The 26,532-nt window shown below is 46.0% G+C and overlaps 1 protein-coding gene across 5 annotated transcripts in view; it reads left to right on the forward strand.

The window, feature by feature from the left end:
* Positions 1-24,503, forward strand: part of LOC124000007 (arf-GAP with dual PH domain-containing protein 1-like) — a 38,871-nt gene extending 14,368 nt beyond the window's left edge. For 2 of the 5 annotated variants that reach the window (XM_046306076.1, XM_046306077.1), the window contains 10 exons: positions 4,438-4,568; positions 6,749-6,840; positions 10,983-11,065; positions 17,092-17,204; positions 20,102-20,248; positions 21,265-21,348; positions 21,660-21,722; positions 22,360-22,431; positions 23,099-23,327; positions 23,863-24,503. In XM_046306076.1, the coding sequence (XP_046162032.1) occupies positions 4,438-4,568; positions 6,749-6,840; positions 10,983-11,065; positions 17,092-17,204; positions 20,102-20,248; positions 21,265-21,348; positions 21,660-21,722; positions 22,360-22,431; positions 23,099-23,327; positions 23,863-23,891 (1,043 nt within the window). In that variant the 3' untranslated portion in view covers positions 23,892-24,503. Of the gene's footprint in view, positions 1-4,437; positions 4,569-6,159; positions 6,217-6,748; positions 6,841-10,982; positions 11,066-17,091; positions 17,205-20,101; positions 20,249-21,264; positions 21,349-21,659; positions 21,723-22,359; positions 22,432-23,098; positions 23,328-23,862 lie in introns of those variants that run through there. The other 3 variants (XM_046306081.1, XM_046306079.1, XM_046306080.1) reach the window with 3 other exon arrangements.
* Positions 24,504-26,532: the final 2,029 nt, after the last annotated feature.

Raw genomic sequence — 26,532 nt, forward strand, 5'->3', positions numbered from 1 at the left:
TGCTGCTATCCTGGGGCTCTGTGGGGTCTGTTTGTGTTTGTGAACAGAGTCCCAGGACCAGCTTGCTTAGGGGGCTCTTCTCCAGGTTCATCTCTCTGTAGGTGATGGCTTTGTTATGGAAGGTTTGGGAATCACTTCCTTTTAGGTGGTTTTAGAATTTAAAGTCTCTTTTCTGGATTTTGATCAGTAGCGGGTATTGCCTCTGCATGCATTATTTGGTGTTCTACGTTGTACACTGAGGATATTTTTTCAGGATTCTGCATGCAGAGTCTCAATTTGGTGTTTGTCCCATTTTGTGAATTCTTGGTTGGTGAGCAGACCCCAGACCTCACAACCATGAAGGTCTCTCTCTCTCTCTCTCTCTCTCTCTCTCTCTCTCTCTCTCTCTCTCTCTCTCTCTCTCTCTCTCTCTCTCTCTCTCTCTCTCTCTCTCTCTCTCTCTTTCTCTGTCTCTCTCTCTCTTTATCTCTCGCTGTCTCTTGCTCTCTCTCTCTTTCTCTGTCTCTCTCTCTAGTTCTCTCTCTCTCTCTTTCTCTGTCTCTCTCTCTCTCTCCCTCTAGCTCACTCTCTCTCTCTTTCTCTCACTTTCACTTAATGCCTTCTCCATTTTATTTTCCCCATCTGTCTCTTGTCAGTTGTTCCTCTGCTATCTCTCAATATTTCCACCATCCCCCACCCTCCCTCTCTCTGTGGAATTTAGCATAGACATAAATCTACTCACTGTGTGACTCATCTTTTTTTGCAGGTTTATGATCATCTTGCACTATCTCTTTAATTAGTAGATGTATATCTAAGTGCAACAGAGCAGTGGCAGGCTACTTAAGGATATCAATGTCTCTAATGGTTATACCCTGGTGTGCTGTTTGGCTGAGTTACACGAGTTATATACAATGACTGCATCCTCCATAGAAAACGACTTGCACTAGTTCTATGGCCCCGTCATAAACAGCAGCCACTGAAACCAAAACAGAATAAAAGCATCTCACACAACAATGCTGATCAGACATAGTCTACAAACAATGTACTTAGGCAAAGCTAGAGAGCTCATGCAGGAAATTACATATACCACATTCTTCTAGTCTTCTGTTGCTTTCGTCATGTTTTGACCACAGGCTCTGCCTTTTCCAGTTTAGGTTGAATTTACTGCGACCTGTGCTGATGTTGGGGACAGACTGTAAAACAGAATATAGGCCCTAAAGGCCTAGAATGACACTAGAATGTGCTTCACATCACTCTTTCTTGGCTCTCTTGTATTAAAGCTACATTCCATGCAAACATACTGAGCCACATCAGAGTTTTTTACTTACAGTACGTTATACCATATCTTGTTACAGCAGAGCAGTATGCCTTACATTTACATTACATTTAAGTCATTTAGCAGACGCTCTTATCCAGAGCGACTTACAAATTGGTGCATTCACCTTATGACATCCAGTGGGACAGTCACTTAACAATAGTGCATCTAAAACTTAGGGGGGGGTGAGAGGGATTACTTATCCTATCCTAGGTATTCCTTAAAGAGGTGGGGTTTCAGGTGTCTCCGGAAGGTGGTGATTGACTCCGCTGTCCTGGCGTCGTGAGGGAGTTTGTTCCACCATTGGGGGGCCAGGGCAGCGAACAGTTTTGACTGGGCTGAGCGGGAGCTGTACTTCCTCAGTGGTAGGGAGGCGAGCAGGCCAGAGGTGGATGAACGCAGTGCCCTTGCTTGGGTGTAGGGCCTGATCAGAGCCTGGAGGTACTGAGGTGCCGTTCCCTTCACAGCTCCGTAGGCAAGCACCATGGTCTTGTAGCGGATGCGAGCTTCAACTGGAAGCCAGTGGAGAGAACGGAGGAGCGGGGTGACGTGAGAGAACTTGGGAAGGTTGAACACCAGACGGGCTGCGGCGTTCTGGATGAGTTGAAGGGGTTTAATGGCACAGGCAGGGAGCCCAGCCAACAGCGAGTTGCAGTAATCCAGACGGGAGATGACAAGTGCCTGGATTAGGACCTGTGCCGCTTCCTGTGTGAGGCAGGGTCGTACTCTGCGGATGTTGTAGAGCATGAACCTACAGGAACGGGCCACCGCCTTGATGTTGGTTGAGAACGACAGGGTGTTGTCCAGGATCACGCCAAGGTTCTTGGCGCTCTGGGAGGAGGACACAATGGAGTTGTCAACCGTGATGGCGAGATCATGGAACGGGCAGTCCTTCCCGGGAGGAAGAGCAGCTCCGTCTTGCCGAGGTTCAGCTTGAGGTGGTGATCCGTCATCCACACTGATATGTCTGCCAGACATGCAGAGATGCGATTCGCCACCTGGTCATCAGAAGGGGGAAAGGAGAAGATTAATTGTGTGTCGTCTGCATAGCAATGATAAGAGAGACCATGTGAGGTTATGACAGAGCCAAGTGACTTGGTGTATAGCGAGAATAGGAGAGGGCCAAGAACAGAGCCCTGGGGGACACCAGTGGTGAGAGCGCGTGGTGAGGAGACAGATTCTCGCCACGCCACCTGGTAGGAGCGACCTGTCAGGTAGGACGCAATCCAAGCGTGGGCCGCGCCGGAGATGCCCAACTCGGAGAGGGTGGAGAGGAGGATCTGATGGTTCACAGTATCGAAGGCAGCCGATAGATCTAGAAGGATGAGAGCAGAGGAGAGAGAGTTAGCTTTAGCAGTGCGGAGCGCCTCCGTGATACAGAGGAGAGCAGTCTCAGTTGAATGACTAGTCTTGAAACCTGACTGATTTGGATCAGGGGGTCATAGGTCACTATAGATAGTGTCTGTGGGAAACGCTACCCCATAACGATGACTCAAGGTGAGACTCCGTGGTGTCTGATAGACTCCACCACCCCTCCTGTTCCCCCCCTTCCCCCACAATTATCAGACAGATAGGAGAACCACCCTCCCTTCCCTCCCCACACCAGCCCCCACAGGAGGACAGTCTCGTAATAGCAGACATTTAGCCAGACACTCTGACGGGAGTGCTAATGGTCTGATTCATGACCAGCGGATACTATGAAGCCATGCGTCACCACTCTGGAAATGAGCTGGGGTTCCTTTACCCTATTAGCTCAATTTGTTTGAAATCTAGGTCTGTCTGTCTGTCTGTCTGTCTGTCTGTCTGTCTGTCTGTCTGTCTGTCTGTCTGTCTGTCTGTCTGTCTGTCTGTCTGTCTGTCTGTCTGTCTGTCTGTCTGTCTGTCCTACCTCTTTTTCATACAAACTATCTTTGTCACTGTATGACAGTAACAATTTATTCAACAAATCTCAAGCTTTCAACATATTATCTTCTCCACCAATAAATGCTTCTTCTTGTAGCAGTGTTGTACTTATTTATTTACTATGAAGATAGTGTAGATAATACTTCAATTAAAATGATGATAATGCCCTTTTAGTGTTAGAGCTGTTTGAAAAGACCAGCTGAAATTTTAGGAGGTTTTGGTGGGATGGAGTTTTGGCCTGCCTGGTGACATCACAATTAGTTAGACCAATAAGAAAGAGAGTTTCAAACCTCTGCCAATAAGAGTTAGTTTTCCCCTCTCCACTCAGACCACTCCCAGACAGTCCTAGCAAAACTCTTGCTTGTGAAATTGCTCTTTGTTAAGAAGCTATTTTGGTTCCTTTTGAAGATTTTAATTTGAAACAATTACAGTAAGGTACTTAATAGTTCCCCATAAATGCTATGATATTGAAATAAAAACGGCTGCTTTGGACCTTAAAGATATCAGTCTAGTCTGTGGTAACCATGTCATGGTAGTAGTAGCCTGTTCTGTCCCTGTTAGTCTGAGGCAGCCTTGAAATGAACTTCCTCATGTGTAGTACTGTCATTGTTGCTGTCGGTGTGGTACTGTCATTGTTGCTGTCGGTGTAGTACTGTCATTGTTGCTGTCGGTGTAGTACTGTCATTGTTGCTGTCGGTGTGGTACTGTCATTGTTGCTGTCGGTGTGGTACTGTCATTGTTGCTGTCGGTGTAGTACTGTCATTGTTGCTGTCGGTGTAGTACTGTCATTGTTGCTGTCGGTGTGGTACTGTCATTGTTGCTGTCGGTGTAGTACTGTCATTGTTGCTGTCGGTGTGGTACTGTCATTGTTGCTGTCGGTGTAGTACTGTCATTGTTACTGTCGGTGTAGTACTGTCATTGTTGCTGTCGGTGTAGTACTGTCATTGTTGCTGTCGGTGTAGTACTGTCATTGTTGCTGTCGGTGTGGTACTGTCATTGTTGCTGTCGGTGTGGTACTGTCATTGTTGCTGTCGGTGTGGTACTGTCATTGTTGCTGTCGGTGTGGTACTGTCATTGTTGCTGTCGGTGTAGTACTGTCATTGTTGCTGTCGGTGTGGTACTGTCATTGTTGCTGTCGGTGTAGTACTGTTATTGTTGCTAAGGGTGTTTCCTGTGTGTGTGTATGCATGTCTTCTCTGTGTGTGTGTGTGTGTGTGTTTGTGTGTGTGTGTGTTTTTCAGACCCGGAGTGGGCGTCCTACACCCTGGGTGTGTTTGTGTGTCAGAGCTGCTCGGGTCTCCATAGAAACATCTCCCAGATCAGCAAAGTCAAGTCTGTCCTGTTGGATCCATGGAGTGATGCAGAGGTAGAGGTGAGTCTGTCCTGTTGGACCCATGGAGTGATGCAGAGGTAGAGGTGAGTCTGTCCTGTTGGACCCATGGAGTGATGCAGAGGTAGAGGTGAGTCTGTCCTGTTGGACCCATGGAGTGATGTAGAGGTGAGTCTGTCCTGTTGGATCCATGGAGTGATGCAGAGGTAGAGGTGAGTCTGTCCTGTTGGACCCATGGAGTGATGTAGAGGTGAGTCTGTCCTGTTGGACCCATGGAGTGATGTAGAGGTGAGTCTGTCCTGTTGGACCCATGGAGTGATGCAGAGGTAGAGGTGAGTCTGTCCTGTTGGACCCATGGAGTGATGTAGAGGTGAGTCTGTCCTGTTGGATCCATGGAGTGATGCAGAGGTAGAGGTGAGTCTGTCCTGTTGGATCCATGGAGTGATGCAGAGGTAGAGGTGAGTCTGTCCTGTTGGATCCATGGAGTGATGCAGAGGTAGAGGTGAGTCTGTCCTGCTGGACCCATGGAGTGATGCAGAGGTAGAGGTGAGTCTGTCCTGCTGGACCCATGGAGTGATGCAGAGGTAGAGGTGAGTCTGTCCTGTTGGATCCATGGAGTGATGCAGAGGTAGAGGTGAGTCTGTCCTGTTGGATCCATGGAGTGATGCAGAGGTAGAGGTGAGTCTGTCCTGTTGGATCCATGGAGTGATGCAGAGGTAGAGGTGAGTCTGTCCTGTTGGATCCATGGAGTGATGCAGAGGTAGAGGTGAGTCTGTCCTGTTGGATCCATGGAGTGATGCAGAGGTAGAGGTGAGTCTGTCCTGCTGGACCCATGGAGTGATGCAGAGGTAGAGGTGAGTCTGTCCTGCTGGACCCATGGAGTGATGCAGAGGTAGAGGTGAGTCTGTCCTGTTGGATCCATGGAGTGATGCAGAGGTAGAGGTGAGTCTGTCCTGTTGGATCCATGGAGTGATGCAGAGGTAGAGGTGAGTCTGTCCTGTTGGATCCATGGAGTGATGCAGAGGTAGAGGTGAGTCTGTCCTGTTGGATCCATGGAGTGATGCAGAGGTAGAGGTGAGTCTGTCCTGTTGGATCCATGGAGTGATGCAGAGGTAGAGGTGAGTCTGTCCTGTTGGATCCATGGAGTGATGCAGAGGTAGAGGTGAGTCTGTCCTGCTGGACCCATGGAGTGATGCAGAGGTAGAGGTGAGTCTGTCCTGTTGGATCCATGGAGTGATGCAGAGGTAGAGGTGAGTCTGTCCTGTTGGATCCATGGAGTGATGCAGAGGTAGAGGTGAGTCTGTCCTGTTGGATCCATGGAGTGATGCAGAGGTAGAGGTGAGTCTGTCCTGTTGGATCCATGGAGTGATGCAGAGGTAGAGGTGAGTCTGTCCTGTTGGACCCATGGAGTGATGCAGAGGTAGAGGTGAGTCTGTCCTGTTGGATCCATGGAGTGATGCAGAGGTAGAGGTGAGTCTGTCCTGTTGGATCCATGGAGTGATGCAGAGGTAGAGGTGAGTCTGTCCTGTTGGATCCATGGAGTGATGCAGAGGTAGAGGTGAGTCTGTCCTGCTGGACCCATGGAGTGATGCAGAGGTAGAGGTGAGTCTGTCCTGTTGGATCCATGGAGTGATGCAGAGGTAGAGGTGAGTCTGTCCTGTTGGATCCATGGAGTGATGCAGAGGTAGAGGTGAGTCTGTCCTGCTGGACCCATGGAGTGATGCAGAGGTAGAGAGTTGAGTTTGCCATTGGTTCTGTGTGTGTGTTTGTGTGGTGTGGTGTGTTTGTGTGGTGTGTTTGTGTGGTGTGGTGTGTTTGTGTGGTGTGGTGTGTTTGTGTGGTGTGGTGTGTTTGTGTGGTGTGTTTGTGTGGTGTGGTGTGTTTGTGTGGTGTGTTTGTGTGGTGTGTTTGTGTGGTGTGGTGTGTTTGTGTGGTGTGTTTGTGTGTATGGGGGGCAGTGTTGTGTGGGCAGCCTCTCAGCCCTAATTCTGGCAGGTAATTGATGGAGGAAGGGAAAGAAGGGAGATGGAGACTAAATGAACTAAAGGAAGGCAGAATGAGAGAAAAAGGGGTGGGAGGTTAGAGATAAGGGGGAGGTGTCAAGGTTTGGTATTGATCTTGTGTGCATGCCAGCACAGTGAATATGTATGTGCATGTATGCATGAGTGTATGTGTGAATGAAACCCAGCTCATGAAACATCTCTTTCTCTCTGTGATTGTAGTTCATGGCGTCCAACGGAAACAATGCTGCTAAAGCCAAATATGAACAGAAGGTGCCTGTTTTCTACTACCGTCCAACACACACAGACTGCCAGTAAGTCCCTGGTCCTACAACCATCCAACAAACACAGACTGCCAGTAAGTGTCTTTGTCCCTGGCCCTACAACCGTCCAACACACACAGACTGCCAGTAAGTGTCTTGGTCCCTGGCCCTACAACCGTCCAACACACACAGACTGCCAGTAAGTGTCTTGGTCCCTGGCCCTACAACCGTCCAACACACACAGACTGCCAGTAAGTGTCTTGGTCCCTGGCCCTACAACCATCCAACACACACAGACTGCCAGTAAGTGTCTTGGTCCCTGGCCCTACAACCGTCCAACACACACAGACTGCCAGTAAGTGTCTTGGTCCCTGGCCCTACAACCGTCCAACACACACAGACTGCCAGTAAGTGTCTTGGTCCCTGGCCCTACAACCGTCCAACACACACAGACTGCCAGTAAGTGTCTTGGTCCCTGGCCCTACAACCATCCAACACACACAGACTGCCAGTAAGTGTCTTGGTCCCTGGCCCTACAACCGTCCAACACACACAGACTGCCAGTAAGTGTCTTGGTCCCTGGCCCTACTACCGGCCAACACACACAGACTGCCAGTAAGTGTCTTTGTCCCTGGCCCTACAACCGTCCAACACACACAGACTGCCAGTAAGTGTCTTTGTCCCTGGCCCTACTACCGTCCAACACACACAGACTGCCAGTAAGTGTTTTGGTCCCTGGCCTTACTACCGTCCAACACACACAGACTGCCAGTAAGTGTCTTGGTCCCTGGCCCTACAACCATCCAACACACACAGACTGCCAGTAAGTGTCTTGGTCCCTGGCCCTACAACCGTCCAACACACACAGACTGCCAGTAAGTGTCTTGGTCCCTGGCCCTACTACCGGCCAACACACACAGACTGCCAGTAAGTGTCTTTGTCCCTGGCCCTACAACCGTCCAACACACACAGACTGCCAGTAAGTGTCTTTGTCCCTGGCCCTACTACCGTCCAACACACACAGACTGCCAGTAAGTGTTTTGGTCCCTGGCCTTACTACCGTCCAACACACACAGACTGCCAGTAAGTGTTTTGGTCCCTGGCCTTACTACTGTCCAACACACACAGACTGCCAGTAAGTGTCTTGGTCTCTGGCCCTACTACCGTCCAACACACACAGACTGCCAGTAAGTGTCTTGGTCTCTGGCCCTACTACCGTCCAACACACACAGACTGCCAGTAAGTGTTTTGGTCCCTGGCCTTACTACTGTCCAACACACACAGACTGCCAGTAAGTGTCTTGGTCCCTGGCCCTACAACCGTCCAACACACACAGACTGCCAGTAAGTCCCTGGTCCTACAACCATCCAACAAACACAGACTGCCAGTAAGTGTCTTGGTCTCTGGCCCTACTACCGTCCAACACACACAGACTGCCAGTAAGTGTCTTGGTCTCTGGCCCTACTACCGTCCAACACACACAGACTGCCAGTAAGTGTCTTGGTCTCTGGCCCTACTACCGTCCAACACACACAGACTGCCAGTAAGTGTCTTGGTCTCTGGCCCTACTACCGTCCAACACACATAGACCTCTGGCCTTAACCACCCACCCCTTCATGCCATGATCCAGGTCGCTCAGCTGGGTCACCCTCTGTCTGTGTGACCGCTCCACTCACTGGCCCTCTAAACACTGTAACATAACACAATACAAAGGCTAGATTTTTAACCAACATGAACAAATGTCTAATGTCCTGGCTTACCAAACTTCACCAAACATGACCAACTTTAAGCTTGTGGTCATCTCATTGGCACACCAGTAAAATGACAACCTCTCAAAGACTAAATTGGTTATAGTCATATGGAGGAAGCTCCACTTAGAGTCTAGGAGGTAGAACCATTACCAGATGTTGGTTACCTACACAGGTTCCTCCTTTCAGGTGTGCAATGTTTAGTCATCAATGGCCGAGGCCAGAGGAAAGGCAACAGTTTGGAATGCAGCCACAGTGCATTCATTGTCTTACGTCAGATCGCTGGAGGATTCCGCTTGCTGTGTAGGCTGTCCTACGAGTGTAGGAGAGACGCTACCGGATGTAAGATAATGGCCCAAGTGTTGACAGTACCCTTCCAAATGGAGTCCTCAGCCTGGTTCTCCTGGGGGATAACAGTCCCACTGGACACAGACGTCAGTTCAACGTCTAGTTTTGATTTACATTTGGTTGAGTTGTCAACTAACGTGAATTCAATGTCAAATCAGAAAATCATTTCAAAATGTCATTGGATTTAGATTTATTTTCAAATCTAACTTGTTTTCACCACATTGATTCAATCACACATATTTTGGGGGTTGAAATGACGTGGAAATAATGTTGATTCAACCAGTGAATTGTCCCCAGTGATATCAATAACAACACAATCACCAATAATATTTTAAGCTGCTACACAGGGCTTTTACTGCTGGGGAGATGTGGGATGGTATTTTTAGAGGTGAGAGGCAACCATACACAATAGAGTAGAGCGATAAGAGAGAAGAGAGGAGGTTTGATGAGCTTGTGGTAGAGAGACTAGAAAGAGTAGAATACACGAGAGAGGAGAGGAGGGTTGATGAGGTGTGGTAGAGAGAATAGAAAGAGTAGAATACACGAGAGGAGAGGAGGATGATGAGGTGTTGTAGAGAGAATAGAAAGAGTAGAATACACAAGAGGAGAGGAGGATGATGAGGTGTTGTAGAGAGAATAGAAAGAGTAGAATACACGAGAGGAGAGGAGGATGATGAGGTGTTGTAGAGAGAATAGAAAGAGTAGAATACACAAGAGGAGAGGAGGATGATGAGGTGTTGTAGAGAGAATAGAAAGAGTAGAATACACAAGAGGAGAGGAGGATGATGAGGTGTTGTAGAGAGAATAGAAAGAGTAGAATACACGAGAGGAGAGGAGGATTGATGAGGTGTTGTAGAGAGACTAGAAAGAGTAGAATACACGAGAGGAGAGGAGGGTTGATGAGGTGTTGTAGAGAGAATAGAAAGAGTAGAATACACGAGAGGAGAGGAGGATTGATGAGGTGTGGTAGAGAGACTAGAAAGAGTAGAATACACAAGAGGAGAGGAGGGTTGATGAGGTGTGGTAGAGAGAATAGAAAGAGTAGAATACACGAGAGGAGAGGAGGATTGATGAGGTGTGGTAGAGAGACTAGAAAGAGTAGAATACACAAGAGGAGAGGAGGGTTGATGAGGTGTGGTAGAGAGACTAGAAAGAGTAGAATACACGAGAGAGGAGAGGAGGGTTGATGAGGTGTGGTAGAGAGACTAGAAAGAGTAGAATACACGAGAGAGGAGAGGAGGGTTGATGAGGTGTAGTAGAGAGACTAGAAAGAGTAGAATACACGAGAGAGGAGAGGAGGGTTGATGAGGTGTGGTAGAGAGACTAGAAAGAGTAGAATACACGAGAGAGGAGAGGAGGATTGATGAGGTGTAGTAGAGAGACTAGAAAGAGTAGAATGCACGAGAGGAGAGGAGGATTGATGAGGTGTGGTGGAGAGACTAGAAAGAGTAGAATACACGAGAGGAGAGGAGGGTTGATGAGGTGTAGTAGAGAGACTAGAAAGAGTAGAATGCACGAGAGGAGAGGAGGATTGATGAGGTGTGGTGGAGAGACTAGAAAGAGTAGAATACACGAGAGGAGAGGAGGGTTGATGAGGTGTGGTAGAGAGACTAGAAAGAGTAGAATACACAAGAGAGAGAGAGACAGAGCAAACACACACACACAGTCTCAGGCGTTATACGTTTATGTTTGTTCATATTGCCTGTGTGCATTTTAAAACGGATTACTGATAAGACAGACAGAGAGAAGAGAGAGAGATAGTGAGGGAAATATTATTTGACAGGACAGAGAAGCAATATAATATTTATAATATTTACAAGATAAGTACACCATTATACACTCACTGGATGAGAACTCCAGGGTTGTGTTCATTAGGCACCAAACGGACTGAAACAGGGAGGAACTATCTGGACTGGTCCAATAAGAAATACCCCTTTTTGTGTTCCGTTGCAAAACATATTCAGTTGCGTGCCCTAATGAACACCACCCTGATCTTTCATCCATGTTGGTTAATCAGACATTATTGACAGTGAATCTTTACAAGCATAAACAATAAACACATTAAATATAGTAAACAAACACCAAGTGTTTCTGCAGGCTCCTTCGGGAACAGTGGATCAGAGCCAGATATGAGAGGAAGGAGTTTGTGTGTGTGGAGAGACAGGAGCCTTACTCTGCAGGTAAGACTGAGTACACACACACAAACGCATGCACATATGCATACAAACAAGCACGCTCGCATGCACACACACACACACACACACACACACACACACACACACACACACACACACACACACACACACACACACACACACACACACACACACACACACACACACACACACACACACACACACACACACACACACACACACACACACACACACACACACACACACACACACACACACACAATGAGCCTGAGCCTTTCTCTCTGTCTTTATCCTCCCACCCCAGTGTGCTCCTCAACACCCCTGCATTCCACACTCAGAGAATAATGGACTTTCTAAGGATGAACAGCTGATCAGTAGTGAGAGAAAGAGAGAAATAGTGAGTGGGAAAGAGAGAGAACAAAGAAAGAAAGAGACCTCAACATTCCCTCTCTTTCCTGGAAATCCATTAAAATAATATCAAAGGCCATTCAACTTTGAGAGATTTGACTGTGAGAGTTTTTTCTCGTGCTTCTTTCCATTCCCGTGGATTCATCAATGCTATGCCTACATCATGTTATCTCAGGACCACATGAGCAGTGAAGAGCTGTTACTTGGAAACGGTAATAAAATAAGCCTTGTGCCGCCTTGTCATCTCGCTTCAGCGACCGCCACATTGTCGTCCTTTCCTCTACTAAACCCCTCTGTGATGCAGAAAGCGAGACAGAAATGTGCTAACAGGGTTGGGTAGTTTCTAAATGTAATCCGTTAGTTACCTGTTCAAAATTGTAATCAGTAACGTAACTTTTGGATTACCCGAACTCAGTGACATAAATCAGATTATTTTCAGTAATTTTTGGATTACCCGAACTCAGTGACATAAATCAGATTATTTTCAGTAACTTTTGGATTACCCGAACTCAGTGACATAAATCAGATTATTTTCAGTAATTTTTGGATTACCCGAACTCAGTGACATAAATCAGATTATTTTCAGTTACTTTTGGATGACTTTCCCCTTAAGAGGCATTAGAAGAAGACAACAAGGATCCATCAAACACATTTGGTGTGTCATCATATCGGTCTCTGACTTGTGGTGAGACTCACTCAGGTGGAACAAACTGAAACTTGCGCCTTTTTTCAATGCTGAATTGAAAAACCATTAAGAAAACAGAATGGTGTGATGTATTTATTTTCACAAATATCCTTTCTGAATTTAAAAGTAATCCAAGCAGTAATCATCTACTTATTACAATATTTTTTGGGGCAAACAGATGTCGTGTCTTTGGCTATGACGGATTAAATGATATGACATGCTATTCTATAAAATAATTTCTCCGTAATTAATATTACCTGATAGAGCTAATCATGTAAATGTAATTAAATAGAGTGTCGGGCATAACAAAATAATATTTATAGAGCTGTTATCTTCCGAATAAACTAGTAGACCTAGTAATATTTTACATCAATAGCAGTCAATATTAATCATCATCTTAATTCAGTCTCATCTGAATGTGGTAAATTCTTGGTCTGCACGAACCCTGGCTCACAAGTTGAATCTCAATACAAAATTGGGTTTAATGATTTATTTACTAAATACCTAACTAATCACACAGAATTACACATAATTAAATCATAACATGATTACAAATGACGTCATAAAGGAAGACGTCCCTAGCGGGCGGAACAGATATGACAGCTTGTTACACAAAGGAAAAGGGGCTGGGTTGAGTGAAGGAGTGGGGAGACTGAGGAACAAAGGGAAGAAGCCGTGCTATCGTAAATACAGAATCTTATGCATTCTAAATTACCGCTCATTTGGAAAAGGAAAATGCAATAAATATTTACTCTGAGCTGCGCTTCGGTAGGTTGGTGGTAGATGGGAGGCCGTGTTGCCCAACCGAGTCCTTTGAAGAATGTCTCTGGTTGTCAATTGGAGACGTTGTAGTATCGTCGTTGGGTGATAGACAGGATACTCTGTTTGTTCCTTCCTAACCCTCGTTTGCATCTTCTCTTGCTAACTCAACGGCTAGGAGGTATCACTTCTGTATTGAATAAGAGTTCAAAGTTCATATCATTCTTAACCAAAGCTCACGCTGATGTTGGCTTCGTTCTGTAGTTATTATCTGAACCATTCTGTCATAGGACCGTTGTTCTCACATCCTCGGAACAGGAGGTTATATTGTCGTCAAGGGCTTATATAGGAAGGGAGAGGAGGACGTGTTTGAAAAGTTTTATAGCCCATGTCCCTTCACAGGGGCGGGCCACTGATTGAGCAGAGCCCTATCTTATGAAAACCCAAATCTCACATTTTAGAAGCTAAAATCGCATTTCATCACAAATAATTTCATATTCAAACATTTAAATTGAACAACAATTCCATGTTAATCTGATAACTCTGATGTGTAGACTGTCCACTGTAGAGTTTATGTCATCTTATCATTGATGAGAATGTCTCAGATGACAACCGAACTGACATCATATTCATTAAGTACCACGGCATATGTTCAATTGGTCAGATTACCAGAATATAGTTCATTTCCCCCCACCTTCTGATGTTCCCAGAATCTCTATGTTAACCAAGGGTTTTGCAAATGTAAAATCAGTAGGGTAGAGAGAGGAAAAAAGGGGAAAGAGGTATTTATGACTGTCATAAACCTATCCCCCAGGCCAACATCATGACACAGATTACACCACCTTGACCCAGCCTCAGCAACACACACACACAAACACACAAACACACACAGTCGGTCAGTCGGTTAGTCAATGTCAGTCGGTGTCAGTCAGTCATCATGTCATCGTTCATCATCATTATCTCTCTGATGAGTGTCTCTGTCCTCTTTGCTGCCAAAGAGGAATCAACCTTAAAGGGATAGTTTGGATTTTGCTGACTTCCCTGGAGTCAGATGGACTCGTAGATGAAGCTGGACTCTGGGGAGCATGTTAGTCTTTGTGCTAACGCCAGTTAGCATTGGCTCGCAAAAAATACCTCACCAAAATAACTTCCTTCATACTGGATGCAGATATGTAAAAATGATATGCACAAGTTAATCTGACTCTGGGGAAGTCAGCAAAACCTCTTTAACATGGTCACTCACACTCCTACTCCCAGTGACTCACTATGGTTCTTGTCTCAGCTGACTCTGGTGTTAGATCTGACCTGGAGTCTGTCAGCTGTGATCTCTGTTAGCACTAATGGTACTATAGAGAGTGATGTGACTGTACCAGGATTGTGCCAGTGGCTGAATGGCGGGCGTGTTCTGGGTTTATCTATCTCTCTCTCTCTCTATCTGTCTCTCTGTTTATCTATCTATCTAGCTGTCTCTCTGTCTACCTCCCTCTCTCTCTCTCTCTGTCTCTGCTTCTCTGTTCCTCTATCTATCTATCTATCTATCTATCTATCTATCTATCTATCTATCTATCTATCTATCTATCTATCTATCTATCTATCTATCTATCTATCTATCTATCTATCTATCTATCTATCTATCTATCTATCTCTGCATCTGTCTCTCTGTTCCTCTCTGTTTTCTCTTCATCTTTATTTCACTCTCGTATTTTCTCCTTTTCCCTCTATCCACCGTTCTCTCTCTCTCTCTCTCTCTCTCTCTCTCTCTCTCTCTCTCTCTCTCTCTCTCTCTCTCTCAGAGCATGATGACTTCATCACTACACCAAGCAGAGGGGGAGGGAGGGATGGAGAGAAAGAGGTGGGGGATGGAGAGAGGGAGGAAAGAAGGGGGAGGGAGGGATGGAGAGAAAGAGGTGGGGGATGGAGAGAGGGAGGAAATAAGGGGGAGGTAGGGATGGAGAGAAAGAGGTGGGGGATGGAGAGAGGGAGGAAATAAGGGGGAGGTAGGGATGGAGAGAAAGAGGTGGGGGATGGAGAGAGGGAGGAAAGAAGGGGGAAGTAGGGATGGAGTAAGTAAGGAAGAGAGGGAGGGATGGAAGAATAAAGGCAGTACTTGTGTTTCTTACTTCCAGCACGTTTCCCTTGATATCAACCTGGCCAGATTATATGATTTGCTTCAGTTCTGTGACTGATGACATCAGCCGACGTTGACTATTTAAACTGCAGCGGTGTGTTTGATCTGCACATGTGCCAGCACCAGCACTGCAAGCCTCTTTATGCTTATGTGTGAGTGAACTGAAAGTATGATCTTAGAAACAGTTTTCACATACTAACTCTACATGTTCAAACTCAGAATCAAACAGGCTTCCCCAAATAACATGGTCGCTGTAGTACAATGTTTATTTTGATTTCAGATGTGTTTATAAACAATATTATTAGGGACATCCTTCTTCCTTCACAACATTTAAACATTTAAATCAAATTATTATATTAATCTGACTATTCACCATAATCGTATTATTGTGTGCATACTCAGTGCCAGCCGTCTTCCTATTGGTCAGTCACCGGGACTGGCTCGTACCACCAGCCACACTACACGATAAAGGGTGAAATAATTGTGACACTGACATAACTTTGTTATAGCCTACGACCACATGTAGTGGTACTTAATCAGACCCCATCACATTGAACGAGCCAAGATGTCTGACCGTAGACCCTGTCACACTGAACGAGCCAAGATGTCCGACCGTAGACCCCGTTACAGTTAACGAGCCAAGATGTCCGACCGTAGACCTCGTTACTCTGAACGAGCCAAGATGTCCGACCGTAGACTCCGTCACACTGAACGAGCCAAGATTTCCGACCGTAGACCCCGTCACACTGAACGAGCCAAGATGTCCGACCGTAGACCCCGTCACACTGAACGAGTCAAGATGTCCGACCGTAGACCCCGTTACTCTGAATGAGCCAAGATGTCCGACCGTAGACCCCGTTACTCTGAATGAGCCAAGATGTCCGACCGTAGACCCCGTTACACTGAACGAGCCAAGATGTCCGACCGTAGACCCCGTCACACTGAATGAGCCAAGATGTCCGACCGTAGACCCCGTCACACTGAACGAGCCAAGATGTCCGACCGTAGACCCCGTCACACTGAACGAGCCAAGATGTCCGACCGTAGACCCCGTCACACTGAACGAGCCAAGATTTCCGACCGTAGACCCCGTCACACTGAACGAGCCAAGATGTCCAAAAATCATTTGCAACCTAATGTTCCCACGACGTGGACAATTGTTCTGGGATGGCAAAATGGTGGTATAAGACAGCTAAAATCGTAGTCTGCGTAGGCTTTAAGGAGAATGGAACACTTTCACAGCAGTATTAACTGAGATGCAATGTCACTCTGCTATTCAGTCTTCAGTCTCATTCTTACAAACTGTTGTCTGTCTTTTAGTGCATTTCAGATTAATGGGATTTGATAGTTTGATATTAATACTCTATTCACGTGTGTGTGTGTGTGTGTGTGTGTGTGTGTGTGTGTGTGTGTGTGTGTGTGTGTGTGTGTGTGTGTGTGTGTGTGTGTGTGTGTGTGTGTGTGTGTGTGTGTGTGTGTGTGTGTGTGTGTGTGTTGGCAGTGCAGGGCAGTGACAGTGCTAGTTGTCTCTGTCTGTTGGCTGAGACTTAGTGAGGACAGAGAGGCCAGTGACAGAAACAGACAGGGAACACAAAGCCATGGTGTGTGTGCCTGCTGAATAGGGCAGAGTGTTGATTTCAGCATTGATCGTAATATTGGAAGAAGCCATTGATCTCTGCTGAGACAATTCAAGGTGAATTATTCATGCCAGCGAAAGGCCAAGACGACAGACATCACCACCTTGACCCAGCCTCAGCAACACACACACACACACACACACACACACACACACACACACACACACACACACACACACACACACACACACACACACACACACACACACACACACACACACACACACACACACACACACACACACACACACACACACACACACACACACACACACACACACACACACACAGGCTCTACTGGACCCAAGCTTCACTACTGAATCCTGTTATTTTGTGGCTCCCCCTTTTACGCTCTCCTCATCTCCTTCTCTCTCCTCCTCTCCTTTGCTCCTTTGTCTTTGGAATGGGACCCCTGTGGCTCCTCTCCTTCCAGGGTACCGAGAGGGGTTTCTATGGAAACGGGGCCGAGATAACGGACAGTTCCTGAGTCGAAAATGTATTCTGTCAGAGCGGGATGGTGCTCTGAAGTACTACAACAAGCATGATGTGAGTGTAGTGCTATGTATATCTCTCTCTTTCTCCCCCCTTTCTCTCTCTCTCTCTCTCTCTCTCTCTCTCTCTCTCTCTCTCTCTCTCTCTCTCTCTCTCTCTCTCTCTCTCTCTCTCTCTCTCTCTCTCTCTCTCTCTCTGTCTCTCTCTCTCTCACTTCCCTCTCTGTCTCCCCTCTCTATATCCCTCCCACTCTCTTCCTCCCCCTCACTCTCTCTGACTTCTTCTCTCTTTGCATTTGTGAGTGTCTGAGTCTCATCCCAAATGCACTCTGAGGTTCTGAGCAGCAATTGCTTGAAATAACACACACCTTGGGAAATGTCAGGTATATTGTAATTGCTTAGATCGTTATGCAAAATTTCCCATTTATCATACCTCTCGCTCCTCTCTCCCCTCCTCTTCTTCCTCATTCCTTTCTCATCCTCCTCCCCGTCATCCTCCTCTTCATTCCTCTCTCCCCTCCTCTTCTTCCTCATTCCTTTCTCATCCTCCTCCCCATCCTCCTCCTCTTCATTCCTCTCTCCCCTCCTCTTCCTCCTCATTTCTTTCTCATCCTCCTCCCCGTCCTCCACCTCTTCATTCCTCTCTCCCCTCCTCTTCCTCCTCATTCCTTTCTCATCCTCCTCCCCGTCCTCCACCTCTTCATTCCTCTCTCCCTCCTCTTCCTCCTCATTCCTTTCTCATCCTCCTCCCCGTCCTCCACCTCTTCATTCCTCTCTCCCCTCCTCTTCCTCCTCATTCCTTTCTCATCCTCCTCCCCGTCCTCCACCTCTTCATTCCTCTCTCCCCTCCTCTTCCTCCTCATTCCTTTCTCATCCTCCTCCCCGTCCTCCACCTCTTCATTCCTCTCTCCCCTCCTCTTCCTCCTCATTCCTTTCTCATCCTCCTCCCCATCCTCCACCTCTTCATTCCTCTCTCCCCTCCTCTTCCTCCTCATTCCTTTCTCATCCTCCTCCCCGTCCTCCACCTCTTCATTCCTCTCTCCCCTCCTCTTCCTCCTCATTCCTTTCTCATCCTCCTCCCCGTCCTCCTCCTCTTCATTCCTTTCTCCTGACTATCTCTGACAATAGTACACTGTTATCGTCTCAAACGTCTGATTCTAATCTGCTCACATTCCCCAGTGGTTCTGTTCCACATAGTGACATTGTCTCCTACTTTGTATATCAACAAAAGATTCATGTAACTCCAGTAATGTGTGATACCACATACCTCACCATAAACGTTGGCCACTCCCTGTCCCTGCTTCAAATACACGTTCACCTTAACCACAGATCAGATTACTCTATTCCCAATCCTTACCTTAACCATCAGTTGAATGCAAAGAATATCTGACCCTTAATCAGTTGTTCAGGACAAATTCTACATACTCTACATTCCACCAAAAGAAGACCTGGGTGTCAGTGAACATCATACATTCTAAGCCTGATGGGGGACAACACTGGCTTCAGCCACATAAAATAGTAAACCTTGTTAGTGACTATAGTTACTAGAGGAAGCTCATAGTTGATTGTTCTGCAGCCGAACAATGATGATGATGATGATGGTGGTAGTGGTGATGAATGGTGGTGATGATGGTGGTGGTAGTGATGATGATGATGATGGTGGTGGTGATGATGAAGGTGGAGGTGATAATGGTGGTGGTGGTGATGATGGTGGTAGTGGTGGTGATGATGATGGTGATGATGATGGAGGTGGTTATGATGATGGTGGTTGTGGTGATGATGGTGGTAGTGGTGATGATGATGATGGTGGTGGTTATGATGATGATGGTGGAAGTGATGATGATGGTGGTGGTGATAATGATGGTGGTTATGATGATGATGGTGGTGATGATGATGGTGGTGATGATGGTGGTGGTGATAATGATGGTGGTTATGATGATGATGGTGGTGATGATGATGATGGTGGTGGTGACGATGATGGTGGTGGTTATGATGATGATGGTGGTAGAGATGTTGGTGGTAGTGATGATGATGTTGGTGGTTATGATGATGATGGTGGTTATGATGATGATGGTGGTAGTGATGATGATGATGGTGGTGATGATGATGGTGGTAGTGATGATGATGGTGGTGGTGATGATGAAGGTGGAGGTGATGATGGTGGTGGTGGTGATGATGGTGGTAGTGGTGGTGATGATGATGGTGATGATGATGGAGGTGGTTATGATGATGGTGGTTGTGGTGATGATGGTGGTAGTGGTGATGATGATGATGGTGGTGGTTATGATGATGATGGTGGAAGTGATGATGATGGTGGTGGTGATAATGATGGTGGTTATGATGATGATGGTGGTGATGATGATGGTGGTGGTGACGATGATGATGGTGGTGGTTATGATGATGATGGTGGTAGAGATGATGATGTTGGTGGTAGTGATGATGATGTTGGTGGTGATGATGATGGTGGTGGTTATGATGATGATGGTGGTTATGATGATGATGGTGGTAGTGATGATGATGTTGGTGGTGATGATGATGGTGGTAGTGATGATGATGTTGGTGGTGACGATGATGGTGGTGGTGATGATGATGGTGGTGGTTATGATGATGATGGTGGTAGTGATGATGATGTTGGTGGTGATGATGATGGTGGTGGTTATGATGATGGTGGTAGTGATGATGTTGGTGGTGATGATGATGGTGCTGGTTATGATGATGTTGGTGGTGATGATGATGGTGCTGGTTATGATGATGGTGGTAGTGATGATGATGATGGTGTTGGTTATGATGGTGGTAGTGATGGTGATGATGATGATGGTGGTAGTTATGATGATGATGGTGGTAGTGATGATGATGTTGGTGGTGATGATGATGGTGGTGGTTAGGATGATGATGATGGTGGTAGTGATGGTGATGAATACTCTCCTCCCCCTGCCTTCTCTCCCTGTACAGGCCAGAGAGCCCAAGGCTCTGATGAAGATTCACACCCTGAATGCCTCCTTCCAGCCTGGGAAGATCGGCCAGCCTCACGGCCTGCAGGTCACCTATCTGAAGGACAACAGCACTAGGAACATCTTTGTCTACCACAAGGATGGCAAGGTGAGGTGAACAAATTTGAGGCAATGTTGTGTGGTCGTTGGGTGTTCGCTGCTGCTGGACACAAATAGACAGCAGCAGTCGACTCCTGGACCATGTTCATTAGGGTGCACAACAGAATAAAAAATAACATTTGAATCTAGAAACGAAAATGACGTCTCTTATATATATTTTTTTACCTTTATTTAACCAGGCAAGTCAGTTAAGAACATATTCTTATTTTCAATGACGGCCTGGGTTAACTGCCTGGGTTAACTGCCTGTTCAGGGGCAGAACGACAGATTTGTACCTTGTCATCTCGGGGGTTTGAACTCGCAACCTTCCGGTTACTAGTCCAACGCTCTAACCACTAGGCTACGCTGCCGCCCCAATTATTATTGGATGAGTTGAAGTAGTCCCTCCATGTTCCAATGAGTTTTTATTTTGTTTGGTGTCTAATGAACACGATATCAAGTATGACGGGACTGTTGACCTGCATTGCTCAGGGTCGTGTTCAAGATGACATTCTCTTGACTTGCTCTGGATATCTGCATGCTCCGGAATGGTTCATTTGCATTCACACCAGTCCCACAAAATTACATTCATCTAGGTCATGTTTGTTCAGCACACTGTAGCAAAACATTTTTCAACGGAAAACATAAATGAGCATTTCTTATTGGTCAAGTTCAGTAAGTACCTCCCTGGTTCACTCAGTTTTAAAGCGTTTTCTTCTGTTTCCTGGAGAACACCACCCAGGAGTGGACTGTCAGGAGTATTTGTGTTGTGAAGTGGCTGGCAGCTGAGTACATTGCAATTGCATGCCTTTAAATACACCATTAACCCAGTAGGAAATACTCTGAAATCAAAGTCGACTACTGTTTACAGTAATGGTGGATTATTGCCAGGAAAGAGTCTCTATCGGGTGTCAGTGTGTACGGAGATTGGGTCGTGTTCAGTGTAGGTAGCACAAAAAGTTGCCTTCCGTTTCATGCCCATTGAACAGGACCCAGATCATGTTAGCATGTCTGTTGTGTTTTAAGGAAATGGTGGACTGGTTCAACGCCATCAGAGCAGCCAGATTTCACTACCTACAGGTGGCTTTCCCTGGGGCCCATCACGCTGATGTGAGTCTCTCTCATTATCTTATTGTTCTCATGAATCCCTCAGTCCCTTCCTCTCTAGTATACACAGGTATTATATACAGCTGGCTCAATTCTGCTCCCTAACCCTTCTCCTTGGCCTTAACCCTTCAATGTTTGCATATCCCAAGGGCCTTGATAGATATTAGCAGTGTACTGGTGTATCTTCCATCCTATTGCTTATACCTTATGGATCTGCAAACATGGAAGGGTTAGGGCGGGAATTAGGACTGGCTACACACAATCACATGGTCACAGAATAAAACATTTCTCCTTCTTCTCATGTATTCGTCCAGTTGGTGCCAAAGCTGACACGAAACTACATCAAGGAAGGCTACATGGAGAAGACGGGTCCAAAGGTGAAGTCTTTTAATACTTACACTTTAGTTACTTACACTTTAGTTACTTACACTTTAGTTACTTACACTTTAGTTACTTACACTTTAGTTACTTACACTTCAGTTACTTACACTTTAGTTACTTACACTTTAGTTACTTACACTTCAGTTACTTACACTTTAGTTACTTACACTTGAGTTACTTACACTTGAGTTACTTACACTTCAGTTACTTACACTTTAGTTACTTACACTTTAGTTACTTTGTGACACAGCACTTAATGCTTCTAACTTTATCAGCCCATCGGGTTTCACTGCGAATGGGGTTTAATTTGTACCACACAAACCTACCGCATTAATAATGGCCATGTACAACAGTATATTTGCTGGGCCTGTGAGCTGAATGCTTGCCTTGTACTGCTTGGTGTGGATAATGTATTGGTATTCCAGTATGTGATTCTGTATGTAAGCCAATAAAGCCATTAGTTATGAGAGTACAATAATAGTGCATTATCACAGTTGTAAACAACGTTTCTTCATTAAAGAGAATGACCTCATTGAACAGAAAGACAATACATTTAGGTGAATCATTAGCAACTGAACTTCTGTACAGCCTCTTTAATTCCTTCAACCTCGGCCTCCTGTTTCCCTCTTACAGCACACAGAGGGCTTCAAGAAGAGATGGTTCACTATGGATGACAGGAGACTCATGTACTTCAAGGATCCTCTGGTAAGACAGTCAGTGGGTCAATTAGGTGCCATGTCATATGGGTCAAAGAGATGGTGCTGTACCATTTCAGTACTATTAGTAACACTTTATTTAGGGCTTACGGTTCAACAGGCTCCAAAATTAGCATTGTGGCACTTATAGTACAGTGGTACTGAACTAATGTTATTTCCATGTCATATTATGCAAACAAACATACCCAAATTATTTATTGGACCTCATATACAATGTGGCTGGTCAGACGCACACACATTACACACGTAACAGGTAAACACAGACCCAGTCTTGTATAACTAACCTTTAAGGGACACACAATTCAGTCCCATTCAAAATCCTATTTTCCCTAACCCCTAACCCTAATCCTAAACTTAACCTTAACCCATACCCTTAACCTAACCAAAAAACCTAACCTTTGCCCTTAACCTAACCCTAAAACCAACCATAGCTCCTAACCCTGGACCTAAACCTAATTCTAACCTTAACCCGAAACTCCTTAGTTCACCCATGGTCAAATGCTATTTCTAACTAAATGTCCCCAGTTGGTCAAATTTTTGTTTGTTTACTATTCTTGCGGAGACTTCTGGTCCCCACAAGTATAGTGAAAACATGTTCCCATACACACACACACACACACACACTGAGTCTCCTCTCCTCTCTGTTTCTTTGTGAGGATGCCTATGCGCGCGGTGAGGTGTTCATTGGTAGTAAGGAGAACAGCTACATTGTGCTCCCCGGCCTTCCCCCATCCACCCAGGGCTACCACTGGCAGTTTGGCATCACCATAGTAACGCCCGACAGGAAGTTCCTGTTTACATGCGAGACCGAGGAGGAGCAGCAGGATTGGATGGCTGCTTTTCAGGGTTTGGTGAATCGACCTATGCTGCCCCAGGAATATGCAGGTAACCATTCGCATGGTTTTGTCCAAGGAATTCATACATTTTCTACATTTAGCAGACAATCTTATCCAGAGCGACTTATAAGAGAAATTAGGGTTAAGTGCCTTGCTCAAGGGCACATAGACAGATTTTCCCCCTTGTCGGCCTGGGGATTCGAGCCAGCGTCCTTTTGATTACTGCCCCAACACTCTTAACCGCTAGGCTACCTGCCGCCTCTTAGTTGAATAATATGTGTTGTTTTTACTATGGGTGATATGTTGAGTAAGGTTTCCAGCATACTAATAGTAACCTGATCACCTTCTGTTGGTGGATATTTCTCACCAATACACTTGATGCCCTTCTGATGATTGGTAAATTGATAGCTATATGCCTCCAGTGAGTCCATGGCAGAAGAGGTTTATGAAGACAGTTTATGTGGAGCTGAACCACTCTATTTTACACAGTTGATTTCTTCTGGTACCTGGTTAAGTGACTGATTTAGTCTCTCTCTCTCTCTCTCTCTCTCTCTCTCTCTCTCTCTCTCTCTCTCTCTCTGCAGTGGAGGCCCACTTTAAGCACAAGCCCTGAGAGGAGGAGGAGAAGGAAAAAGAGGGAGGCTGGACTGGAGGCTGGACATATCCCCTGGATGAAGACAGACAAATAGGATCCTTCTCCTCATAATAAGAACAATATATATACAATTAAAGATAAACCATACAGATCAATAAAAGAGGGGGTAGAGAGGACTACAGAGGGTGGTGTTACTGTTCTGTTGCCATACTCCTCTACTCTGCCTTACCCCAAATCCTGCCCATATATACTGAATGAACAAAAATATAAACGCAACATGCAACAATTTCAACAATTTTATAGAGTTCCAGATCATATCAGTCAATTGAAATAAATGAATTAGGCCCCAATCTATGGATTTCACGCCTGAGCAGGGGCACAGCCATGGGAGTCCTAGGAGGGCGTAGGCCCACCCACTTGGGAGCCCAGCCAATCAGAATTAGTTTTTCCCCACAAAAGTGCTTTATTACAGACAGAAATACTCCCCCATTTCATCGCCCGTAGGTGAAAAAGCCAGATGTGGAGGTCCTGGGCTGGCGTGGTTACACGTGGTCTGCGGTTGTGAGGCTGGTTGGACATACTGGCAAATTCTCTAAAACAACATTGGAGATGGCTTATTTACCTAGGCAAGTCAGTTAAGAACAAATTCTTATTTTCAATGACGGCCTAGGAACAGTGGGTTAACTGCCTGTTCAGAGGCAGAACGACAGATTTGTACCTTGTCAGCTCGAGGATTTGAACTTGCAATCTTTCAGTTAACTAGTCCAACGCTCTAACCACTAGGCTACCCTGCCACCCCTGATACATAAGTTAACATTCAGTTCACTGGCAACAGCTCTGGTGGACGTTCCTGCAGTCAGCACGCCAATTGCATGGTCCCTTAAAACTTGAGACATCTGTGACATTGTGTTGTGTGACAAAACTGCACATTTTAGATTGGCCTTTTATTGTCTCCAGCACAAGGTGCACCTGTGTAATGATCATGCTGTTTAACCATCTTCTTTATATGACACACCTGTCAGATGGATGGATTATCTTGACAAAGGAGAAACACTCACTAACAGGGATATAAACAAATATGTGCACAAAATTGGAGAGAAATAAGCTTTTTGTGCAAATGGAACGTTTCTGGGATCTTTCATTTCAGCTCATGAAACATGGGACCAACACTTTACATGTTGCCTTTATATTTTTGTTCAGTATAGTTGGAAAGAGAGCCCAGAATTATGTTGACCTCCTTAACTCATAGGAAGTCCCACCAAGTTGACTACATACCCTTCAATGGCGCTGCCAGTGCTGAGTGATTAGTGCTTTTTGAGGTCGGTTCAGTTTCGGTTAGATAAGAAAATAATAAAGTATTTTTTACATTAAATGCACTATTCATAATGTGGGTTGAATACTGTAACAACACAGAATAAAACAAATGAATAACATTCCCATGAAGGTAGTGACTCTGTCCATTACTGCTTACCACTTAATACCCATCATTTATTCACATTACTTTCATCAAATATTTCAGTTATTGTGCATTTACATTTGTTTCATTTTATGACTTTATTATTTCATTCCAAGTCATCATCTCATCTCCATAAAGCTGCTGTCTATGCTGTCTGACAAAATCACAATTTTAGTAGTTCTTTAAAGTAAATGAGGCATATCTTATGACTGCTGAATACCATCTAACAATCACTTAGATCATGTATTTTCAGGTAGAGAAACCTTGTGAAGCAACAGATGCTCTCTATATCACCTCACAGTCACGCATTCTTCTGTCTCTTCCATAGCAATTGAAAAGAAACACAGATGGGACAAGTAGAGAGCATCTGTTGCTTCACAAGGTTTCTCTACCTGAAAATACATGATCTAAGTGACCAGGTGGCGAATCGCATCTCTGCATGTCTGGCAGACATATCAGTGTGGATGACGGATCACCACCTCAAGCTGAACCTCGGCAAGACGGAGCTGCTCTTCCTCCCGGGGAAGGACTGCCCGTTCCATGATCTCGCCATCACGGTCGACAACTCCATTGTGTCCTCCTCCCAGAGCGCCAAGAACCTTGGCGTGATCCTGGACAACACCCTGTCGTTCTCAACTAACATCAAGGCGGTGGCCCGTTCCTGTAGGTTCATGCTCTACAACATCCGCAGAGTACGACCCTGCCTCACACAGGAAGCGGCGCAGGTCCTAATCCAGGCACTTGTCATCTCCCGTCTGGATTACTGCAACTCGCTGTTGGCTGGCCTCCCTGCCTGTGCCATTAAACCCCTTCAACTCATTCAGAACGCCGCAGCCCGTCTGGTGTTCAACCTTCCCAAGTTCTCTCACGTCACCCCGCTCCTCCGTTCTCTCCACTGGCTTCCAGTTGAAGCTCGCATCCGCTACAAGACCATGGTGCTTGCCTACGGAGCTGTGAGGGGAACGGCACCTCAGTACCTCCAGGCTCTGATCAGGCCCTACACCCAAACAAGGGCACTGCGTTCATCCACCTCTGGCCTGCTCGCCTCCCTACCACTGAGGAAGTACAGCTCCCGCTCAGCCCAGTCAAAACTGTTCGCTGCCCTGGCCCCCCAATGGTGGAACAAACTCCCTCACGACGCCAGGACAGCGGAGTCAATCACCACCTTCCGGAGACACCTGAAACCCCACCTCTTTAAGGAAT

The sequence above is a fragment of the Oncorhynchus gorbuscha genome, linkage group LG16 (assembly GCF_021184085.1).
Source record: "Oncorhynchus gorbuscha isolate QuinsamMale2020 ecotype Even-year linkage group LG16, OgorEven_v1.0, whole genome shotgun sequence".
NCBI lineage: Eukaryota > Metazoa > Chordata > Actinopteri > Salmoniformes > Salmonidae > Oncorhynchus > Oncorhynchus gorbuscha.